Source organism: Carassius gibelio, chromosome A21, assembly GCF_023724105.1.
Source record: "Carassius gibelio isolate Cgi1373 ecotype wild population from Czech Republic chromosome A21, carGib1.2-hapl.c, whole genome shotgun sequence".
In the NCBI taxonomy this organism is placed as follows: domain Eukaryota; kingdom Metazoa; phylum Chordata; class Actinopteri; order Cypriniformes; family Cyprinidae; genus Carassius; species Carassius gibelio.
In genome coordinates, this window is record NC_068391.1 from 2,792,833 (window position 1) to 2,809,458 (window position 16,626).

Here is a 16,626-nt window from a genome sequence, read left to right on the forward strand (position 1 = left end):
ATATATATATATATATATATATATATATATACACATATATACATATATAAAGACAATACAGCACACAAATAATAAAAAGATTAACTAAAACTAAACAAAAATGAAAATATATAAAAATGCTATTTCAAAATATTAATAAAAACATCATAGTACATAAATAATACTTAAATGACAGACAATTTTCATTTGAAAATGAAACATTTTGATCCAGTTCAGCTCTGATCACCGTTTGTAAACAAACATCAATAATTAAAAATCAGAAATTACTAAACACAACTCATCCTCATGCATATAATATTTAATCTATATATAACGGACTTAAAAGTTTTTAGTACTCGCTTAAGTTCGAGTTAAGGCCACTTTCAAAGCAGTAGTTTACTCAATGATAATATTGTTTTTATGGAATACCAAATGGATATTTTGAAGAATCTTTGCACATCAAACACACAAAACAAACACACCCTGAGCCACACAGACTGTGACGACACACCGTTGGGCCAGTGTCTGCTGGAAATACAATACCCACAATCCCACAGTGCTTTCATTCACCTGAAAGACAGAGTCAGGAATAGAGAAGGTGACCTCACAGGTGAGAAGAAACACTGCGGCAAAACCTCCATGTGCTGCTCGCGCTGAAACACACACACACACACGTCTCCAAATACAGGCTTCACTCAATGCTGAATTTTCTGCATTATATGATTATATCAGATTCAGTTATTATAGCGGACTAAAAGTCAAACCATAAAAAAAACACTTGTTACTTGAAATAAAAAAGGTTAATAAAATCAAATATGCACATTTTTGTTAAGCTAGTTGCCAAGTCAACATTTGATAAAAAAAAAAATGCTTAACCTTTAAAATTATAATTAAAACTGAAATAGTTAAAAACATATATCCATCCATCCAAAAAACATTTTCATTACCTGAAATAAACATTTAACAGAAATAAAATAAATATACTGATTTTAAACTACTTTCCAAAGCAACATTTGATATACTAGAGTAAAACACTAAAAAAAGGAAAATAAAAAAGAATAAAAATAGACATTAAAAATAAAAATTACCAAATCTTTAAATTAAAACAGAAAATATCTAAACCTATATATTTATCTAAAAACATTTTTGTTACTTGAAATAAACATTAACTGAAATAAAATACACTTATTTTAATCTAGTTGCCAAAGCAACATTTGATAAACTAAACAACTAAAACAAACTAAAATAAAAATAAATAATAATAATAAATTTTATTTGTAATGCGCTTTTCTTAAACCCAAAGCGCTACAGTAATAAAATAATAAATAAAATAAAACAAAACACCAAAAGCAATACAACAATTCATTAAAGAATAATTTTCTTATAAGAAATATTTAAAATAAAGAAAATCAATAACTAATAATAAAAAAAACTAATTACAAAAGCAACTCAATGACTTTAAAATAAAAATGAAAACATTAAAATATAATTAATAAAAAATAAAAGCTCTAATAGTATCTCAATGATACTAAGAAAACCCGACAACAATGAATAGAAAATGACAAATAAAATAAATAAATACAATTACACTGAGCATAACTAGATGTTAACACATTCAGCACAAATAATGGCGCTGAGAGTCGAGAACCTGAACACGATGCAGGTATAACGTGTGACTGTATGAATGAAGCTTTGACAAACACAGCGTCTCTGATGGAAACTCAGTCTCTGTGAGCTGTAATTACAGTAAACGCCATCTTCCTGTGCATTCCTGCAGAAGAACAGACTCGTTTTAACAGCAACAGCCAATCACATCTACAGATTCCACCAAACACTCAGAAACAAGCACTTTTGTTCATGTGGTGTTGACTTTATTCTGACGTGCGCAGATGAAGCACCACAAAAGGTTTCAGTTACTGACGTCTTTGCAGAAATGCTTCATTTCACAGGCGTATTTGACTCCCATGATTCATTTACTCTGTAATGGAAAGCACTCAACAGTCACTGTCCTCTTTTTTACACTCACAATCATTCCTGCAGAAATACTCTTCAGTAAACAGTTTTAGGCCTTCAAGCAATTACATGATTTGATATGCACTTTAAAGAACCACAAGAAAGCCCAGGATTACAGCAGGAGTTCTGCTGTCGTTTTATTGGTGGAAGAAAGACTGACTCTGAATCAGTCATAGATAACGCAAACGAAACTGCTAAACAAACTTCATTAGCTGTCAGTCAAACCAGAGGAATACGGGAAAACCAATTCATTTCCAACACAGACTTGCAATCAAAGCAAATTTTCGTGCAATTTTGTAGTCTTTCCTCATTACCTTTTACATAAATATGCAAGAACGAATAAAAAAAAAAGAGGGACAAAATAAACAGATGCTATGTCTAATTATGCATTCTTAACATTAAATATGAAATTCCAAAAATACAAAAAAAAAAAAAAAAAAAAAAACTATAAAGACTTGCAAGAAAAAACAAAAGCATAAAAATGGGCGTCGCAGTGTAACAGGGGTCAGGGACACATTATAAGACCTGAACTCATCAGTAACGGGGGAATATTTCCCATACGCTTTATTATTTACGCAGGTCATCAACAGGAAAGATTTTCCATCGCTGTCCCTAAAAACTGAGAGAATGAACAGCAATGCAACAGAAACAGTGTGTATTTGTCTATACAGTAATGTACATGCAATTACCTCAATCTATAATATACATAAATGATACACTAAACGCCATATACATGGGAAAGTCGCGTATTTTATTACACAAATATCTAAATATGTATCATTATTCTTCTTATGCTTAAAAAAAACCACTTAAACGCAAGATATTTTCCCAATCAACATCAAATGTAAGGAAAGAATATATATAAATATATATTTATGTTTTGGTTTTTCTTTGTGCAGATGCTCAGATGTAGATTATATTAGAGCACTGTATGGGTCTGACGAACTAAATATAATAACAATAAATTAATTAATTTAAAACAGCAAAGCATCCTATAAAACAAGCCAAAAAAGGTCAAATATTATTTATTTGTAACTTACTATATATAGTGATATGTGATGAAGCTGTGCATAATAATCAGCTCGTTAGAGGAAGAGATCACCCAAAATGAAAATGTGTTCACCTTCAGGTCTTCAAAGATGTAGAGGAGTTCGTTTCTTCATCAGATTTGGAGAAATGTAGCATTGCATCAGTGTCTCAGCAATGGCTGCTCTGCAGTGAATGGGTGCCGTCAGAATGAGAGTCCAAACAGCTGATAAAAACATTTATTTAGATTGTTTTTGGCTTCTCAAGACATTATCTGATGGACTGGAGTGTGATGTTTGGACTCTTATTCTGACGGCACCCATCCACTGCAAAAGATCCATTGGTGAGCAACTGATGCAATGCTACATTTCTCCAAACCTGATGCAGAATCAAACTCATCTACATCTCGAAAGGACATCACATTCCCATTTCTGGGTGAATTATTTCTTTAACAATCATTCCTAACGGAGTCAAACTATGATTAATGTTCACCGTCACTCAAGAAATTTCCCCCACGTGACCCATGACCCACAAACAGAAACAAGCAAACAAACAAATGATCATCACAATCAACCGCAGTGTTTTAGCTTCATCAGAGCGGTGCCTGAAACTCCCAAATCCTACCAATCCCAGAATTCAGTGCGGCCGGCGACGAGAGAAGCTCAGGGGTTCAGCGAGCTGTGTGTAGGCACTTCACAAGAGTCCTGCGTCCGTCCGTCAGGGTGAGTCCATGCTGAACAGCTCGATGCCCTGAGAGCTCCAGCACAGACCCACCGCTGAGTTAAAGACCAGAGACCAGACGTACGGGACGAAGAAATCCTCCGGCTGCTCCTCCTCCACGTATTTAAACTTCAGCTCCGGAAACTTCTGCAGGAGAAACACACGTCCATTCAGTTAATAACTCCTGCTGAAACGTTCAAATCAATCTGTGCATCCCTACACAAACAACTGTGCCTAGCAGGTCCACCTTCTTTATTCTGTTCAGTCAATAACTGAATTGCATTTTTATATATTTTTCATTTTAATTGTAGTATTATCTTAATATTTCAATATTAGAGTTTTAGTACTTTTAGTATTTTAACTAAAAAAAAAATTGTTCTCAATTTGAAAACAAGTTTCAGTTTCCCCATCTCATTTTTAAATTTCATTATATTTAATTTATTTTAAAATTAATTTTATAATAAATTATCAATGAATAATTTAATTATTTATATAGACAGATAGATACACTAGTATAGTATTTATTAATTTGAATTGGCTTTTATTTTTATACTTACAGTATTAATTCTATTTTAAGTTTATGTTTTAGTAATTTATTATGTGCTTATTAATTAATAAATAAAATTTTGCATATCATTTCATTTGTTATTTTCAGTTTACATTTTAATTTTAATTTTTAATATTTCTATTTAGCTTTATTTTTCATTTTAGTCATTTTAGTAGTTCAATTTAAGCATATTTTATTTTACGTTTTTTTTTAGGTTTAATTTTTCATCTATTATATTTTAATATTTATATGGCCTTTTTAATCTCATATTTGCATTTAATTTTATTTCATCTTTAATGAACAATTTTTTTTTGTTTTTTAGGTTTAGTTAACATTATCAACGCTGACTAACATCAGTTTGTCTTGTTGTCTTTCAAAACATTTCTCATTGACTTGTACTGCGATCAGTTCTGGTGTAAATGTTGCACTGCATTCCTGCTTCATTTTTAATCAAATCATGAAGCATTCAAGATGCTTTACATCTGAATAATTTGTCCCTGAAGATCACAACACGAGACGGATGAGATGTTCAGAAATGATGCCCTCAAGGCACAAAGATAACTCAACATCCAGCGTCACTCTCTTACGTAAAACGACTCGTTCTGATGAAAGATTATAGATGAAAGATAAATATTTATTCTGCTGAATCATGCAGCGTTCACCGTCTTCCTGTGGTTTGATTCTGATCGCACATCAGTGGAGAGTTGTGTTATTCTTCTGTATGTAAAAACATTCAAAGAGGACTGAGTGCAAATGAAGAGCGTAAATAAGCATTGATAATGAGCGCTGAACACCGATACAGTGTGTGTGTGTGTGTGTGTGTGTGTGTGATCTGATTTCAGGTGAAGCGCTTGCAGTTTTGACGCAGGTGTAATTCCATCCACCTGTGAGGTGAACACACTTGAGTTTGATTGATTATATGACACACGGCATCACCTCAGACGCTGCTCTTCATGTTTAAATACAACCCTCTTAACCTCTGGTAAAGTGATACGCGACGCTAGCATCTGAGACGCTAGCGGTCGTGTGAGGAGGAGACTAGCGTTCCTGAGTGTCTACATTTACACCGGCCTCGCTGGACGCATTTTACCATTCATTCATTTTCCTTTCATTAATTCTCAGCAATGATTCAACTACAAGATGAATCACAACATTAAAACATTTGATGCAAAGTACAAAAACCCCAGGTTGAATCAAATGGTTTTAATGTAATATTTAACAGGGATTTTATGCTATTAAACTAACTTGAGGCTTTGAGTGAAACATATATCACATCTATATATCTCAGATCAATTTTAACGACAATTTCAGCAGATTTCCCTCAAACTGAAATAAAATATAAAATACTGTCGTATTGCCACAATGAAAATCTAATAGAGAAATATTTACAAATTTCCAAATAAATTCAAAAGGGAATTTGGGTTAATAATAATAATAAAATAAACAAATAAAGTAATAAATGAAATCAATAACTTCATATTTCATATTATATATATATATATATATATATATATATATATATATATATATATATATATATATATATATATATATATATATATATATATATATATATATATTTTTGTATAATATCTATCTGTCTATCTATCTATATATACATAATTTTTTTGTATAATATATATATATATATATATATATATATATATATATATATATATATATATATATATATATATATATATATATATATATATATATATATAAAATAATATATAAAATAATAAGAATTAATGATAATAATAAAATAAACAAATAGAGTAATAAATGAAATCAATAATTTCATATTTCATATTATAATATATATATATTTTTTTTTTGAATTATATATATATATATATATATATATATATATATATATATATAGATTATTTATTGTATTATATATATATAATATTATATATATATATATATATATATATATATATAGATAGATATATATATATATATATATATATATATAGATAGATATATATATATATATATATATATATATATATATATAATAATAAAATATAATAAAATATATATATATATATATAAAATAATATATAAAATAATAAAAATAATATAATAAGAATGAATGATTTATAGATTGCATACACAATTAAATCAATCTATAAATCTATTATATCTATAGAATTTAAATCCATAAAACGTATAAATAAGTCATTGTAAAATTGACAAATTGTCATTGTCAAGTATTTAATTAATTAAATTAATCAAAATAATGACAATAATATAAAATCAAATCTGTAAAATATATAAAATTCACCACAAAAACAAACTAATAAAATAAAAACAAAACAAAAATGTGTAATCTCAGAAAACATCCGCTCCATCATTTCCCTATTGAGATTTTGAAGGTTACAGCAGCTCTTGGTTTAGTTTTGACTTGCTAACTATAACCAAGTATCAATGACCTCTGACCCGTCCCTAAACAAACACAATGACTCTCAAACATATCGGCTGACTTTTAGGAAGAGCACTCTCTGAAACAGGAAGCTGTCTGTCTGTGGCTTCGGGGAACGCCGTTCACTCTCGGCTTCATTCACAGTTCAACAGAAATCATCCTTCCGCTCTTTTCAGAAACCACGGAGGAAAAGAAGCCCAGAAGACATGAAGGAACCTCTTTCACTGGAACGGTTCTGCAAACAAATGCTGTCATTTCCCATCAGTGCTGCTGCTATGAGCGACTCTCTGGAAGTCTGACAGCTTTGAGAGTTTGTGCCAGAGAAAGATTTGTAAAGGATTGTGAAACAAAAAAAAACATGCAAACTTGACAGCACATGCAAACAGCCATTCATACAAACAAAATCGTGTGTCTAGTGAGTTTTTAGTGGATTTACATGAATGAATATGCGCTTTGAGACTCAAATACAGGGCAATGGCATTGCAAATGAATTTGAATAAGATTAAATTGCAAAGTGATGCCACAGACGTCATCTGATTTATGCATCAGAATCACTTGCCAGTGTAAATCTACTGTAAATAACACAATTCTCTTTGAAATGTAAATGCATCTGATGAATTCAATCTGAAACACTTCCAGTATGATGACATCATACACTCATATAAATTAATATTTACAAATGTATATTTTACATTCATTTTTTTATTAGTATTAGTTTCGTGACAATTGTGCACGCTTCTCTCCAAATTCTCACTGACTTTTCTTTTGAATCACAATTTAAGATGGCAATAAAATAATTAAATAAATTGTAAAAAAAAAAATCTATAATCTAAAAATAAATCAATATATTTACTATAAACATTCTATTATAATACTTTATAATTATTTATAATAAATATACGATTTAAAATTATATATAGTGTAATTATAAGATTTTAATCATAGATATTAGTTAAAAAAATAATAATAATAAAAAAAACACTATAAATATAAATCACATACTATTATAAATCGTGGATATTTAGTGCCAGTCTCAAGTTGTCTGATATTTGGTCTATTTTGGGATATTTTAATAACAATTTTAGATGTTTAATTACCTCAATATGTATCTTTTTTTGTATTTAACACTAAAGGAAAAGAGGGAATCACTCACTGCTCTTGACTGAACTGCTTTTATGCTTTTAATAATCAATTTCTTTATAGGGATTCTTACATTTGATTATTAGTTTTTTTAAATGCGTTTGTTTAGAAGCAAAATGAAAAAGGTAAAGCACTATTAGTTTTTTCTCATATTTGTTCTTTTTTTTTTTTTGCATCTGTTCTTATTTATAATAACAGAAATAATAGCTATATTAATAGTCTTAATATAGTAATTATTATTAAGAAAAGAAATAGAGGAAAAAAATTCAACGTAGCATGTGATTTGGCTTTGTATCCTTCAAAAAACGTAAACTCGATTTTCTCAAAACTGACTTTGCTGATTCTATCGACTTCAGACAGGTAATTTTTCGTCCGATTCCAACAAATCATACAACATAATGTGAAAACTATAACTATATGTGGTGTACGTCTCAAATATTACAGTGTTAGTACTCAACCAAACACTTATAAAATATGCCCCGGTCAAAACCGACAGCTGTGAGGTGTTAGATCTATCAAGCTCTGGTGAGACGCAGGTGTTAATGCTGTCTATCGGTGTTAATAATGCATCAGCATCCTCTCATTGTGCCAAACAGAGGCCGCATTGAAGCGCTTTCATTACTGACGCCACAGAAAGAGCTCAGAAGTTGGCCGGACTCGCTCGCTCTATTCACGTCTGTTCCTTACACACGGAGCCGGGCGGTCACATGTGGGAGGAAATGAAGTGATGAGGGACTCGAGGTCAAAGGTCAAAGGCTTTCAGGACGGCCGATGGCAGAACACAAGGGACGTTTAGTCCATTCTTTATCGTCTTCAATGTGTCAAAAACATGTCAAGAGCTTGTCTTGGTCATATTTGTCCATAAAATCAAAAGAAAGAATAAAAAAATGATTTACTGCATATATATATATATATATATCCTTCTCGCTCTATATATACATACATTTTTTTTTTGTGACTGTTTTTCTCTGAAAAGTGAAAAAAATGTATATTGAAATTGTAATGCGATAGTATTTAGTAAAGTATTTATACATCATGCCAGTACTTTTATGATGAGATCGATTCATTATAGTAAATTCCATAAATAATATTGTATCAGCCAAATGAAAATTTCATGAAAAAAAAAAAAATAAATAAAAAAAATCCCTCAAATAAATTCCAAAATGTGTAAACTGTGCTTACATGGATACATAACTAATTTTTACAATTTTATAATAATTTTTCAAATTGTAACCTTTACACACATACATGCATACATATATATATATACAAGGCGGCTATTTCTGAATTTCTGTTCATTTTGCTGGAAATACACCAGGTAGTATATTCAAAAAGCTGAAGGGCAAATTTGACAATTTGGAATAAAAAATATAAAATAGAGCTTTATAATGAACTAAAATGACTATTATGTTGTTTTTCTAATCTTCTGATTGGTCAGCTTCAGATGGATCGCCAAATCGTCTTGTTCTTGCGCACGAATTTAAACCGACAGCGTCCTTTTTTTTATTTTGACATGTTTGAAAATGAACATCTGCGATTTTCTCCCATCTGCGAGCTTGTAGGACAGCAGAAATCTCGCCGTGTACGGCCGTCTTTAATGACCTTCAGACAGATATCATCTCCTTATCGTGAACGACTCACAACATTAAAGAGGAAATCGAGCGGTGCAGGGATCGATGTCAGAGGACGCAGGAGCTCCACTCAGGGCAAATATATATAACTCTCAGAGATTCTCTGAACTGAAGTCTTGCGTCAAACTGTTCTCTTCTCAGTTCTCAAACAAACACACACACACACACACACACACACACACACACACACACACATGACCCCCAGTGTTTCCTGGGAAGAGAAGGGCCAGACAGTGCTCGGGCAGAATTGGCTCATGGTTGGCTGCGCTCCAAGGTCACCACTCGGCTTGGCCCTGGTGAGAAGCATTTGGAGCCTCAGAGCAGAGACGGTTCACACACACACACACACACACACACACACAGATGATTTTACGTAAGAATGCAAACACACTTATATTAAACCGGAGATATGTTCAGTCACTTGTGTCTAATTCAAGACGTATACTGATAAGAATTTATGCAAATGTAGATATAATATTATCCATAATGGAGTCAAAATGTTGTTGCAAGAGGCAAGTTATTAGATGTATGTATTTTTTTTTAATAACATGCAATGTTAAATCGTGTAAGAAAAAAAAAACTGAATTAAACTGATCAGAATAGACATTTATAATGCTATAAGATATTTCTATTTCAAACAAACGCTGTTCTTTTCAACTTTCTATTTATCAAAGAATCCTGAAAATACAAATGTGTCACTGTTTCCACAAAAGATATGAAGCTGCACGACTTTTTTCAATATTGATAATAACCCGAAATGTTTCTTGAGCAGCAAATCCGCATATTAGTATGATTTGTGAAGGATCATGTGACACTGAAGACTGGAGTAAACATATTTTTAATTATACAAATATTTCTAATTTGCGCTGTATCAACCCCAAACCTTTGAACAACAGTGTTTTATTCGATTGAAACAGGGTCGCTTTGATTTTAGGAACACTTACATCAAGATAACCCTAGAAGCACAAACCGAGGACGCCAAAGTGAGTCTGGCTCTTAAATGCATTAAGAAAGCATGCAGAAAAAAATCCAATTTCTTTCTCACGACATGTTAAGAGTCACATCAGAGTATTTCAAAATGCATCCAAAAGTCTTATGAAAGCATGTCTGAGTGTGTGTTACGCTGATGCGGCCCTCCGTCACAGGAGCCACGGTGTCTGTGTCTTATCACCACACACACACACACACACACACACACACACACACACACACACACACACACGCCTCTATCACTCCGTCCACGTCACACACGGCTGTCGCTGCTCCTATTCAACACTAAAGAGGGAGAGAGAAGACAACCGGAGAGACAGAAAGAGGTAGAGCTCTGGGCAGACAGCAAGTCTGGCCTTTCACGCTTCCTGTGTGTGTGTGTGTGTGTGTGTGTGTGTGTGTGTGTGTGTGTGTGTGTGTATAAGGGCCGTCTGTACCAGGGCCGAGGGTACGGAACATCCCTCAAGCACAAAGCTGCTCCCTTGGGACTGTTGTGTTGCCCACTGCATGCTTGAGCGTGTGTGTGTGTGTGTGTGTGTCTAGATGTCTAGACTAGAATCCAACACAACACACACACACACAAATGGAAAAACAGACACACACGTGTGCCAACAAAACCACAAGACAAACCTAGTAGAAACTAAAGATGCAAGACTATGTTTTCTAAAACTCCACTAGCTCAGTAGCTCATTATATTCTACAATATATTTTTATATAAATAATGAATGCATTCGAAGAAATGAAATGTATATGACACATGTTATGGTTTCTGCTAATAATCCCACACATATATTTAAATAATTTGCCGGGTCACTGGAGTTTCTCCCGGTGTTCCCAATCCGACACAAATATGCATGCACAAAATAAGCAATACTTTCAAAAATATAATATCTTTAGTCTCATAATTGCTGCAAAACTCAATTATCATAACATTCTCCATCCACACTGAGTTAGTGCACATCATGCCATCGCTCAGCCCTGCTCTCAAACAAAGACTCAGTGACGGAAGCATCTTGTTGCTAATAACGCTGTTCACTCATCCATGAACCATCTCCATCTGATCATAAACATGATGGATGCGGTCTGTGAGATCTGAAGCACTGAACATGTGAGCGAACACGCAATTAAACGCTAGACGAACAGCACACGCTGGACACTTTTGAACTGATTTAAGGGGATCAGAGGGGATTGTGGGTAAGGATGGGAAGGTAAGGAGACGCGTGCTGGAGATTTATTCCAGTGTTTCAGGCCGTATATCAGAGACAGATCGGTGTGATTTCCTGTTCTTCTGCAGACGTGTGTTATAAAGCGTAATGAATGGCCCTGGAGGAGTCGTTTGTGATAATGAGCCGATCTCAGACATGATCGCTCACGTGTTCAGACACACGCTTCTCCATCAGATTACACGCAGGGTACAACAAATCCACTCACCAAATAGAAGACGTGAAAAGTTAGCCGACAGAAATCCAGCTTGGGGTGTAATATGTGTGTGTGTGTGTGTGTGTGTCAGCGTAATATACTACAGCTTGAAAATAAAATAAAATAAAATAAAATAAAAAAATAAAATAAAAATAAAATAATAAAATATAAAATAAAATAAAAAATAAAATAAAATAATATATTACTTTTTATTTTTACAAGACTTAAAATTGCAAAATGACAATGTAAAAATTCCTATTCAGTTTTTTTACTCGCTAGATTAATCTAAAGTGTTTTCATTTCAATAAAATATTGCAAACAACAAGGCTGTTTCGAATGGTTTTATTTAGCTGATTATTTATTTATAAAAGCATTATTAATCATTTTTCCCATGATAACAGCTGATGTAGGTGAGCACAGATGGCAGTTGTGTGATTCAGGCAGCTGGTGAATTATTAATCCATATAAAAGAATTTGTTTTCCTGTCTCTAGGAGGAAGTGAAATGTCACGCTTCCATGTTTAGATGCAGCTAGATATTTAGTTTTGAAAATGGAACAAACATCAGAGGTCAGAGGTCAGACGGGTGGAGAGGTATCACAGATAGACAGGGTTTCAGTGAAGTTATGAATGTACCAAACATGCATCATCATAAATATCTGTGCACTTACCTTGAGACGCTCTTTAGGGAGGGCCGCCGCACCTTTCTTGATGACCTCTTGAACTCTCTCCACTGACAGGTCACTTCCTGCCTGCTCCAGTCGCTGGCTGAAGAATCCAATCACCTGCCACACACACACACACACACACACACACACACACACAGTCAGTGCAATGACAATGACAATGCCGTAAAGACTGAAATAATGATTTTTGCAGTGTGTGAGATACATTATCCCACAATGCAATGTGTGTGACTTGACCTTCAGACCTGAGAGTGATGAGTTAATGTTTTAACATCTCCTGGACTCATCTGAGCATCAAATGTTAAGACATTTGTACACAAAAGTGGATTACAGTGGGGTTCGAAAAAAGTCTAAAAAGTGGGGTTTGAATCCCAGGGAACACATGATAGGAGAGAATTGTTAGCGTGAATGCAATGTACGTCGCTTTGGATAAAAGCGTCTGCTAAATGCATAAATTTATTTATTTAAATTTATATACATACATATATTATTTAGTTGTATATAATTTTTAACAGATTTAATTATCAATTTATATTTATAAAATACATTTTTGATTAAATCTCGATTTTTATATAACATTTAAGTTTATATATAACATTTAATATTGTTAAAAAAATATTAATATTGCTATAAATTTTTTAAATTTATTATCATGTATAATTGTAATCAAATTTAATCATTAAAACATAAAATGCATTTTATATACTGTTTTAATATAGGAAATATATAATAAAATTATTTTTTAAATAAAAATTATTATTATTATATAATATTATTATTATTATATTATTATATATATATATATATATATAAAATGCTATTATTATTATTATATTAATATTATATAGCAATATAAACATTGATATATATATATATATATATATATATATAAAACAACAATAATATATTTAATATTTTAACCTTCAACTGTGATCTTCTATGCTTTGCATTCTTATTATGCAAAAATTACTGTATATATTTCCGACATGACAAATGTATAGCATTAATGTGCGTGTAATATACTACTGTTTGCATTTCTGAATTTCTATATTTAGTATGCAGTATACTAGTTTTCTATTCATTCATCCTCTCTCGGGTTTTGGATGAATTTTTAAAGTGATCTGGGGATGTATTTTATTCTGCAGTGAGTCATGCAGCATTAATGCACCAGTGTGTGTGTTTAAAGAGGGCATTTACTTCCTGAGTTCTGTAGATTACCCAGAACCCCCCTGGGCTTCTATTGCACATTATAACTGCACCAGCTCCATTGCAAACCTCTCTTCATCTACAGTATATGAATCTTTACACTGAGGGCTTTGTTTTGAATTAGACAGATACAGGAAAAATGCTTCTAAACAAAAGCCAAAGCTCTAATCTAGTGAACTGTCCACCTAGGGAACCTATTTAGGCATCATGAACACAGTTCTGTGGAGGTACAATGGTACAGTGATGGTAACAGATGGTCGTACCGTGGTAGTTTTTTTTAAGCATTTGTTGATGTTTATAAAGTTTCCTTGTTTTGATCAAATTCAAAGGCAGCATTGCAGGTATACTTTGCAGATGACACAATCCCAGAAAGCAATGTGACATTTATATTTTATTCATAGATTAGTAAATATGGATGGGGTTTCATCTAATAAAAAATAAATAAATGTGCTCATTAAAAACATGAATTTTAGTTTTATTTATAATATACATTTATATATTTATTTGAATAAAATCATTAAAATAAATGTGTGTGTATATATATATATATATATATATATATATATATATATATATATATATATATATATATATAGGTTTTATATCATTTTATAATTTCATTTTATTTTAAAATTTTATTTTTACATTTTAAAATATCAATTATATATTATAATTTTGATACATATTTGTAATTGCTTAAAATATTGATTGCATGTATAGTATGTATTTATATATTATTATATTTATTATATAGAATAATATGTATAACATTTATTTTTACATTGTTTTATATATATATATATATATATATATATATATATATATATATATATATTTTTTTTTTTTTTTTTTTTTTATTATTATTATTATAATTATTTTATAAAAAAATATATAATTTATACTCATGTATATATAATATTTATATAAGAATGATTTAAATAGAAATATTCCTTCTCTAAAAAACATATTAAATAATATTCATCATATATATATTTTAAATGCCTTATCAACATATTGTCAAACTCGTATGCATTGCATGTTTTGAAGAATAATAAGCAATTCAGCAGCTGCCCATGAAGCGTGTTTCATATCAGTCACTTCTGTTTGGTGTAGGATGCCCCTCAGAAGGCACTAGAGAGCTCACTAGAGCTGAAACACAGTCGTGTCTCACCGTGTCCAGGTTCTGCATGATGTCCTGGAAGGACGGATGCGATCTGAACTGCTCGAAGAGTTCCCGCTTGTAGAGCAGCCCGTACAGCAGGTTTGGGTTGTGATGGAGCGAGTTACTCAGACAGGAGTTTATGATCTCCAGCATCATCCTGATCACCTCCTCGATGACGTTCAGATCCTGAGCCTGGGGGAGAAGACAGAAAGCCAGTGAGTAAAGATGACACAAAAATACACCAAAACCAACCGGGGCCTATTTTTAATCAAAGCAGCCTTGGTAAGCTTAAGAGATTACACACACACACACATTTTTTTATTCAAAAAAAAAAAAAGAGCATTTATTCAGGAGAAAGAGATAGACATTAATGTACTACAGCATGTCACGTCTCTAAAGAGCCTCCAGTCTCTGACCTTTGACCTTCTCATTTCCTTTTCCTAGAGTCTCTGCCTGCAGCCATCGGCCTGCTCTTCATGCAAATCATCCGTTCCTTATTCTCAACAATGATGTCAGTTTCTGAGCCACAAATCTCTCTGGACAAAAGCAAGTCAACGGAACAGAATGTGCAATGCGGTTTCCATAGGAACACACACACACACACACACACACCCCAAAAGCTCTTTGTGTGGAAGCTAACTGAAGTGATTTTAGGAGATGACAGATCAGGAAAGCTCGGAAAAGAGCACGGGAGTTTACAAAAACACCGAACTTTATGGATTTAGCTTCAATGACTGACAAACAACCCCAGCGTCATTTAAACCACTGCAACGGCAATTCAACTCCTGGAGGAAATACAAGAAATCTGAGTTTAGAAGAAAGAATAAAGACAGAAACAATAGAGGGAGAGAAACTACAGAAAGAGAGAGAAAGAAAAAAACAGAAAAAAATACAAAGGAAAATGAGAAAAAAGGAAAATAGATAAAAATAATAAGACAGAAAATAAAAAGGAAAATAAAATAAAAAATAATAAAAAAACAGAAGGAAATGAGAAAGAAAATAAAAATAAATAAAATAAAATAAAAATAAATAAAATAAAACGGAGTATAAAATGAAAAATAATAATAACAAGAAATTATATTTAAAAAAATCATAAGAAATTAAGAAAAGAAACAAAACAAAAAGAAACAAAAAAGAAAAGAAATTAGAAAATGAAAAACTAAAACAAAAAAAACAAAATGAAAATACAAATAGAAAAGAACACGAAAAAAGAAAGAGAGATCAAGAAAGAAAATCTTTCAGCAAACAATGCGTCTTGAGGAAAGTGACTGATTTGAGACGAACTCATTCTGTGTGAATCAAGTCCGTCTCCCTCAGCAAACTCTGAGATCTGAGAAATATCCCCCAGTCAGATTTACACTGACAAACACACCAGAAGTTAAAGACAAACCCTCCAGAGTCAGAGACATACATGTGTAAAACACCTCAGACTGAATCAGTCTCAGGGACAGAATGAGGACTTTACAGGAAAGACACGGGTTTCGGCAAAACGGTGGCCTTGTAAACCTGCTTCATGATTACTGCGGTTTGTGCTCTGTCCTCTGGAAACACACACACAAACACCAAACTTCAGTGTCCCTATACACCACCATCTGTTAATCCCATTCTAGATGTCAGGTCATGTTTAAAGGCTAAATCTGACCACAATGCATGATGCAAGACCATCAAAACATATTCT

The 16,626-nt window shown here is 32.1% G+C and overlaps 1 protein-coding gene across 1 annotated transcript in view; it reads right to left on the minus strand.

Moving 5' to 3' along the window:
- Positions 1-2,098: 2,098 nt before the first annotated feature.
- LOC127941757 (dymeclin) overlaps positions 2,099-16,626 on the minus strand; it is a 56,336-nt gene continuing 41,808 nt past the window's right edge. Inside the window, exons 15-17 of the mRNA XM_052537136.1 lie at positions 14,958-15,140; positions 12,566-12,679; positions 2,099-3,885 (exon numbers count right to left, since the gene is read on the minus strand). Of these exons, the coding sequence (XP_052393096.1) occupies positions 3,736-3,885; positions 12,566-12,679; positions 14,958-15,140 (447 nt within the window). The 3' untranslated portion in view covers positions 2,099-3,735. The remainder of the gene's footprint in view (positions 3,886-12,565; positions 12,680-14,957; positions 15,141-16,626) is intronic.